General features: G+C 32.4%; 1 protein-coding gene and 1 non-coding gene across 3 annotated transcripts; both read left to right on the forward strand.

The window, feature by feature from the left end:
- The first annotated feature begins 518 nt into the window (after positions 1-518).
- LOC136231498 (small nucleolar RNA R71) lies at positions 519-625 on the forward strand. Its single transcript, XR_010689876.1, has one exon. It is a non-coding gene; the product is annotated as a small nucleolar RNA R71 (small nucleolar RNA).
- Positions 626-4,205: 3,580 nt separating this feature from the next.
- LOC136230645 (nicotinate N-methyltransferase 1-like) lies at positions 4,206-8,040 on the forward strand. 2 transcript variants are annotated; one of them, XM_066019780.1, is made up of 3 exons: positions 4,206-4,699; positions 6,170-6,329; positions 7,649-8,040. In XM_066019780.1, the coding sequence occupies exons 1-3, from the start codon at positions 4,331-4,333 to the stop codon at positions 7,675-7,677; spliced, it is 558 nt and encodes a 185-aa protein (XP_065875852.1). In that variant the 5' UTR covers positions 4,206-4,330; the 3' UTR covers positions 7,678-8,040. The 2 variants fall into 2 exon arrangements, with proteins under 2 accessions (XP_065875852.1, XP_065875853.1); XM_066019781.1 differs by having other exon boundaries at positions 6,182-6,329.
- The last annotated feature ends 731 nt before the right edge of the window (positions 8,041-8,771 follow it).

Below are 8,771 nucleotides of genomic sequence, written 5' to 3' on the forward strand. Positions count from 1 at the left end.
TTGATTGATTTTGATAATTATTGGTACGATTTTGATTAGCATTGACATTATTATTATCTCTCCAGTTAAAGCTAGGATGATTCATCCATCCAGGATTATAGGTATGAGAATAAGGATTATTAGTTTGGTTTTGCCCTTGGACAAAATTTACCTGTTCGATCTCGCTCATACCTTCATAATCCACATCCGTTTGGATTGGATTACCGTTAGAATCGCATGGTACCATAAACCTATCAATTTTGTGCGATAAGGCAGAAAATTGGGCTTGTAACATCGCAACTGGATCAAGATTCACTATACCTTTAACCGATGATGTGGTTGAGGATGATGGTTTTTCCACCGGTATATGTCCACGATCTGTGGGCCACATACTAATGTTGATTGCCATTTCCTCCAAAAGTTCTCTTGCTTGGGCAGATGTCTTCTTCATAAATAGCCCTCCCGACATAGCATCTAATGAACCTCTAGTTGTAGGATTTAATCCATTATAAAATGTTTGCATTAAAAGTGCATCGGGCAATTGGTGGTGTGGGCATAAACGCTGAAGTTCTTTAAAACGTTCCCAATCCTCATAAAGAGTTTCATTATCATTTTGAGAAAAATATGTTAACTCTTTTATGACTCTTGCGGTTTTTGCTAAAGGAAAATATTTTGATAAAAATGCTTGGGCAAGTTGGTCCCAAGTTTCAAATGTTGCGCCTGGCATAGAAGTTAACCACTCTTTGGCTCTATCCTTCAAAGTGAAAGGAAAGAGGCGAAGTTTGATTGCTTCGGCAGTCACATCTGTTATTTTAAAAGTGTCACAAATTTCAAGGAAATTTGTCAAGTGGGAATTAGGATTTTCATTAGGTAACCCGTAAAATGTTACATTATTTTGCAACATATTAAGCAATGCTGGCTTAATTTCAAATTGATTTGAATTTATTTGGGGTCTAACTATGCTATTGGTTACACCGGTCACTCCCGGCCTAGCGTAATCCATAAGTGTTGCCATATTTTCTGGCTCTGTATTTGTTTTTAATGGAGTCTTATTTTTGTTTTTCTTGTTTTTCTTGATGGTTTTTTCAATTTCTGGGTCTAGCGGTTTTGGTGGAATGCCTGAACTTCGAGAAATGCACATGAACTTGAAATCTTGCACGCACCTAAACTACCTTTAAAACAGAATTTTGAAAAATAAATATGTTAGTAAATTAAAATTTATAAATTACAAAAGTTAAAATAAGTATGTATAAACTTAGATTCGAAATAACATACGAAAAATCTAAATTTTTGTTAAAAATTTTGGCGTTCCCCAGCAACGGCGCCAAAAACTTGTTGAGCGATTTCCGCAAGTGCACGGTTTCACTTGTAGTAATAAAAAGATATCGATCCCACAGGGAACGTTTTTCAACAAAAACTTATTTAGGTGTAGATTAAATACGACTTAAAGTTTATATACTTAGATAATCGTTATTTGAAATTGGGTTTGAAATTGATAAAATAAGAATTAGATTGGAATATGTAGAATGTTTAGAAATCAATTCTATTTTGAGTATAAATTTACAAAACAGAAACGTTGAGTGCTTTAGAAAAGAGAATAAATGTATTCGTTTGCATTAAGCAAAGAAAACAACTTTAAACTTTTTATAAATTATAAAAATGTAATAACGTAAACTCCTTCAATTAAAAGACTTTGAACTGCAGACAATCCTTCTACAGTCGGGTTAGATTGCTACCTTAACCAAATTAATACTTTTGCAAGAATCAATTTGCCTAAGTGTTCAACAAAGTTTCTTGTAATGATTTTGAATTCAACAACGTAATAATGAAACACACCAGAACTCACTTCGGATCATTTACCATAAGTGCTACATAAAAATATATTGAATTATATGAACTTTATCAGATGAAGTATGAATTTGATACAAGTTTACAGAGAAAAAGAAGCATGGAAGCTTTCGTCGACTTTCAAGTGAACGGGTTGTCAATCCTTTCATCGAACCTCGATTAGAGTTTGTCAGGCTCCTGGGTCGAATCCTCTACTAAATCTTCTCGCTAAATCTTCGGAATAGTGACGGGTACTTCTACTACCAAAATGTAAAGTAATATGAACAAATCTTAAGCTAAATCTAAATGCTACTGTGTTTGTAATTATTTGATAAACAATGTGTGTACATCATATTGCTTTTTACAAAATCGAACTTCTAACTCTGAATTGCTTGACTCAGAATTTCTGCATTAATTCTATACTAACTCTTCTCTTCAATATTTTTATCTTCTCAACTCTGAAATCAACTCTTTATTTATAGATGTTGAAGAGTTGGGTCTAAGGAACGTGTCTGCTGCGAAGAGACGTTCTTATCCAATCGAACGGACGCGTTCCTTTGAAAACGAACAAGTGTATATAGTGATGCCTGAAAATCTGAACTTACCGAGAATGTAAATTCTCGGCCGAGAATGGGGAAACAGATTTTCAGCCTTCGAAATGATAAGGGGGAGAGCTGGGCGACGCGTGTCGCGACCGAGAATGGAGGTATCTCGGTCGCGACACGGGATTAATTTCCTCCGTCTTGACTTCGTCCTCGTCCTCGTTTCGGTGCGTTTGATTTTCGTCGTCTTTGACTCCTTTTATAGGGTTTTTCCTTCGTTTTTGACTTCTTTTCGTTCCTATTTGGATTTTACCAAATATTTAGGTACCTTGCACGAAAGAAACATATTTGAACGTAAAAATATTCTAAATAGATATAAACAGTACGATTTCATAGCAAAACTGATGTAAATATTAATGATATTTTAGGTATATTTTGGGCTTAACATAAGGGCTACCCGAACTGTACCACTATTCCTCAGGGGTGGTGCCGGAAACCGGGGGGCTAGAGCTCCCCCGAGCTCTAGGCTAGCTGTGATTTTAGTCTCAAAAATCAACATGGTTGATTCCAACCCAAAGGACTGGTGGCTGAATATCAGTGCCACACGTCACATTTGTTGTGACAATGAGTCTTTTATTGAACTGAATTCTAAGACTAGAGAAAATCTAATGGCCAATTATGCTCAAGGGTACCAAAAATGTGATTCTAAACTCTGGAAAAGAAGGGAACTACAAAAAATCTTGTATGTGCCTAACATTTGGAATAACCTAGTTTTAGGAAGCATTCTCAACATTCATAGTTTTAAAATTGTTTTTAAAGATGAAAAGTTTGTTTGTCTAAAGGAGATGTGTTTGCGGGAAAGGATTACATATCCAATGGGATGTGAAAATTCAATGCAATTTCTTGTATGTTCACTGCAACGAATATTAATAAGAATAAGGTTTCTTCTATTTATTTTATTAACTCATGTAATTGATGACACAATACACTTTTTTAATTATGAAATATTTTACAGATTAATTAATTTAGAACATATCTCTTCATTCCAATTTGACTATAAACATAAATGTGAAATATGTATTGAGACAAGAGTGATGAGATCTTTATTCCATATAGTGGAGAGAAAAACATAACTGTTTAATATACATAGTGATGTTTGTAACTTAAACCTTATTCAAACTAGAGGAGGTAATAAATATTTGGGAAAAGTACAAAAATAAACATTGTGGTTACACCTGTTTTTGAACAACACTCGTGTGGTTTAAAAGTTTAGAAAATGGTACCTTGAGGTTCATTCCGTTAGCAAACACATACTAAATTGACTAACGGTGTTAAAAGTTAAAGGGAAAAGAGTTAATTTGGTCCTTATATTTATTTATTTTATAAATTAACTCTCCTTATTATCTAATTATCACAAATAAACTCCAAAATAAAAAATAAAAACCAATTATACCATCTTCTCAATCTCTTTAATTTCTTATTTTTTTTCTTCTTTCTCTCTCCTCTCTCTTCATTTTTCTCTCTCTAGAATCAATTGAACCACCAAACAAACACCTCATTATTCCAAAAAGGTGCAAAAAATGTGATTTTGAAAAATAAAAAAATGTGGTATCTTGGTAAATATCGTTACGAACAATTTTAATTCAGGAATATTTGTCTTTTGAGATCGTTAAGGGTCGTTTTGAAAAGTTAGTTAAAATTGAGTAACACTCTAAAAAAAAAAAAAAAAAAAAGTGTAAAGTTCATTCATCACAATTGAAATTCAATTGACACAATTCTTATGTTGTAATCTACCTAATCATTCATTATAGAATAGATTTCTGATTGACGGACCTTCACAGGTTCTGATTGCTTCCTTCAATCACATAAATTAAATTTACAAAAACAGCCTTACATTTGTAGGAATTTTCTTCTCTTATTCGCATTTAATCCCTCATCAAATCTCATTCTCCATTTCCAAAACCTCATCCAACAAAAAATCAATGGAAATGGAGAATTCAGAGAGCAGAAAAAGCGCGAGGCTAGCAATATTGGAGCTAGCCATCATGATAAGCATCCCTATGTCTCTCAACGCCGTCATACGTCTGAACGTCGCCGATGCAATGTGGCAAGACGGTGCTAATTCTCCTCTATCCGCCTCCGAGATCCTTTCGCGCATCCTTCCTTCGGGTGGTGGAGACGCGGAAAATCTTCAGCGTCTACTCCGTATGCTTACCAGTTACAGTGTCTTCTCTGAGCATATTGACGGTGACGGTAGCCAGAGAAAATATTCTCTTACTGAGATTGGAAAGACTCTTGTTTCCGATTCCGATGGACTTTCATGCGCTTCCTACGTGCTTCAGCACCATCAGGTACATTTGTTATAATTTAGCAGTGAAAAAAATGATGCCCATGGCGTTTCCTAATTTGAACTGAACTTTTGTATTCACTTGTTATATCTCCGAATTAAGAGGTGTGAAGTTGTGAGTTAGAGCACATTTTATAAATAGTTCGGTTGGTTTTCAAAAACTATTATATATTTGATGTTCATACGAACTATATCCACCCTGAAAAGATTATCAAATATCTTCAAAGTTTAAGGATCAATAAGTTTTTAAATTAAGTATAGAAGTCTTGATGCATTCATGTTTTGATTTGATTTTTCTTAATTTATTAATGATTTAAGAATAACAAATACGCTTTTATTGGAATTTTCATTTTTTTGAAGTGATTGTTTACTTTGTTTTCTTTCTATATGTTTATCTTTTCATTTTAAAAACCAAAGTTTTAAGTGTTTGGTTAAAGAAATTTTATTTACTTTTATACATGAAAAATAGTTTTTTCCAACAACGAGAAATCATTGTTTTTTTGAAAAGCAGCTTTTTCCAGCATGAAATATCAAATAATAAGTAAATCAAAACATGCCCCTAATCTAATAATTGGGTGAGCACTAGATCCAATTTGAATTTATCAATAGAAATATTTCCTTAAAAAAAATTCTTAATGCCTTAAAGAAGTCTGGCATAATACATTAATTAATCAAAACATAATTGCATCATTTTCAAATGATGTGATTGGTATTAAAATTATATCCAATCATCTACTCCATTTTATATTATAACTTCATTTTTTTCTACTTTTATCTTTAAATAGGGAATTGCTATATTAAAATTTCTTACCATCTACTTTATTTATAAATCTAAAAATTATATGTTTTAAAAAATAATATTTTATTATTCTATTAATTTTTCACATAACATTTATATTCTTTATATTATTAATCAAAATATATCTATTATTTAATTTTTATCATATTTTATAATTTAATATTTTTATTTTACAGCACTTAAATCAAATAACATTATAATTTCTCGTCTAAGTCTAGGAGAGTGCCCTGTTGAAAATGGCCTAAAAATTCTTCAAACTAATATAGTTGAAATAAGGGCTATATATATATATAGTTGAATAATTTTTTTTGGATTTTATTTTTTTATTATTATTATTTACTATTATTGTTGATTAAGTCTTTTGTTCTTTCAATTTGAGACTTTTACCTGTTAATTTTTATTAGAAATGTACACATCAAACATTTAATTATTAGAAGAGATGGTTGTGAATATGAAACTCATAGCATTACTCAAAAAAGTCCTGAATTTTGCTTTTTATTAACTTAATCTTCTTTAACTTTTGACAATTTCTATAGTAGACAATTCAATGAAATGATAGGCTAAACAATTTTAATTATTAAATTTTTTGGTTAGAATTAGATAAAACTCATTTAGAAAAAGAAAGTTTTGAAAAATTTAATTTGAAAAATCGAAACGAAGTTTAGGACAACATAGTTTTTAAGGCAGGATGCTTTAATGAGGGCTTGGCCGTTAGCACACGAGGCAGTGTTGGACCCGATGACCGAGCCATTTGTGAAAGTGAATGGGGAGGCTGCCTACGATTACTATGGGAAGAGGCCCGAAATGGTTGACTTAATGATGAAGGCAATGTCAGGTAAAATTATGTGAGTTTTTTTTTTTGTATAAATTATCGGGTTAGTATTCTCAAATGTTTTAATTTAAGTAAATTTAAAAAATTCTATGTTATAATCGTGTAAATCCTTGATTTCTTATCATATTTTTAAATTTTTGTAATTACCGGTTAATCTTAAACATTTAAAACCCCATCAATACCATGCTTGACTCGTGCAATGTGTTTATAAGTAGACATGTTTTTGGATTTGTTAGTCCACTCGGTCCATTCAAGTCCATCCTTTGTGATTGTGCTTGAACATGCATATTTGATGTTTGGTCCATACCTGTTCAAACTCGCACAAAAAATGGTTTAAACTATTTGTCTTAAAAAAACTCAAGTTTCCTTGTCTGGCCTGCCGTCTCTCACACATACACACAGAATAAACATAGATTCGTTGCTAATAGTTGATTCGGCGTACGAATACCTTAATAGTAGCTTTCAAAATTCCAAAAACTTTAGTAAATAGAAAATCAAGATTTCATTAATTCAAAAGCTCTTCTTACCATGAAAATAAGTCTTAAATAAGCAAAAACTCAAAATATAAAATGAAAAGACCAATCGAAAGTCTTAAAAAATCGGCCAAAAACATTAAATTGCAAAATTAAAGGCCTATATGATAGAATTTGCTTAAAAGGAAGAGATACCATGGCAAACCATTAGTTTTGGTCGCGGGTCCATTTCCATGCAAAATTGGTCCAAAATTATCAAAATGCCATTAAATTAAACTTTTCCGTAAACATTTTGGCTCACTCTTCACTCTTCACTTTTCCATAAACATTTTGGCTCACTCTTCACTCGGGGGGTCGGAGCCCCCCCCCCACTCTGCCCTTGAGTACGAGTTGATTTGTCCCCCTATAGTCCCCCTAAAATTAGTATATATTGGCTCTATTTAGTATTATTTCATTGTTTAAAATCAGATAAAATGGTTAAAAATGCATACTCCTATTTGAGAAGTCTTATGTTCAATTCCCTCCAACCTCATGGATTTTAAAAATTTACCATCAACCGCACGGTTAAAATTAGCCCCCCAAGTCTAAATTCCAGGCTCCGCCACTAGGTGGAACCACCCTTTAAATACACTTATAAGAGGCTATTTCCGATGGGCAGTGACATCTACATGCCTATGTCTTCGTTTTTGGACCTAGCTAGTAAAATTGTTGTTTGATTGATTTTGTTATTTAGGCTTAGAATTACTCCATATACAATTCCAAATTTAAATGTTAAGGATAAAATTTTATTACTTCATATAACTTAATGCTCAGAATGGTGTTAATGGACGTGTGGTTGATATTTTGTAGTGGATGTTAGTGATATGGACAGACGATGAATGCAAGAAAATAATGGAGAATTGTTACAAGGCACTGCCAGTAGGAGGAAAACTTATAGTTTGTGAACCAGTTTTGCCTGAGGATTCTGATGATAGTCATAGAACTCGTGCTCTCTTAGAAGCTGATATCCAGATCATGACTATTTATAGGACCAAGGGCAAGCATAGGACTGAAGTTGAATTTAAGCAATTGGGTCACTTAGCTGGTTTCATTAATTTCCAAGCTTACTACATTGATCATTATTTTACTGTTTTAGAGTTCCTAAAATAAATACTAGTAGAAAACTATTTTGATTATTATATAAGATATTGATTGTACTATTTGTTTTGTTAGACGTTCAATGAATATGACAGCTCGTAGTCGAGATGTCAATTCTATGTTTGTTTGTGGAGAGTGACATGTCCGCCTCCTTTTTTGATTGATATTTTGTTTTTTTTTCAGATTTGCTTTAATATAAGCCTTTGTGATTTTAAAAAAAAATCCGTATTAATGAATAGACTTGAAGTATAATTGTTCATCTCATAGTATCAAGTATTTTCACACATGCTCGCGAGGGACCCCAAGTAAGGTCGATGGCCTGGTTGGGCGTGCTAATAGAAAGACACACCCCAAAGCATGATTGTTCCCACCTTTTAGCTTGGTTGCGCCTCCTTTAGTTTTTAGTTTTTTTTTTTTTTTTTTGATGAACATACTTATTTCATTAGATGAGAAGAGTACAATTACAATCAGAAAACCACAGAGGAAATCCTAACAAAACCACAAAAGGACGAAATTGACTACAAAGAGCATGAAAACCCCATAAAAGGTATAAATAGTACAAAACACAATGAAACATATATTTCTTGGAAATCAAAATCCGTAGAAGAGCAACTGCAAACTGATCTTCATCATTCAGACCCTTTCGAATATTCGGATCAGAGTCCTTTCTTTTGTTGCAACCACATAGATTTATTGATCCACGTATAAAATAAATCGTTTACGCACTTGCTAAATCCGAAAAAGATATAAATAAAAGAATGATTGAGAGCAAATACAATTCAGACAGATATAGAGATCTGCAAAATATATGGATACTGAATAAGAAAAACAATAA

This window comes from Euphorbia lathyris, chromosome 5, assembly GCF_963576675.1.
Source record: "Euphorbia lathyris chromosome 5, ddEupLath1.1, whole genome shotgun sequence".
Classification (NCBI taxonomy): domain Eukaryota; kingdom Viridiplantae; phylum Streptophyta; class Magnoliopsida; order Malpighiales; family Euphorbiaceae; genus Euphorbia; species Euphorbia lathyris.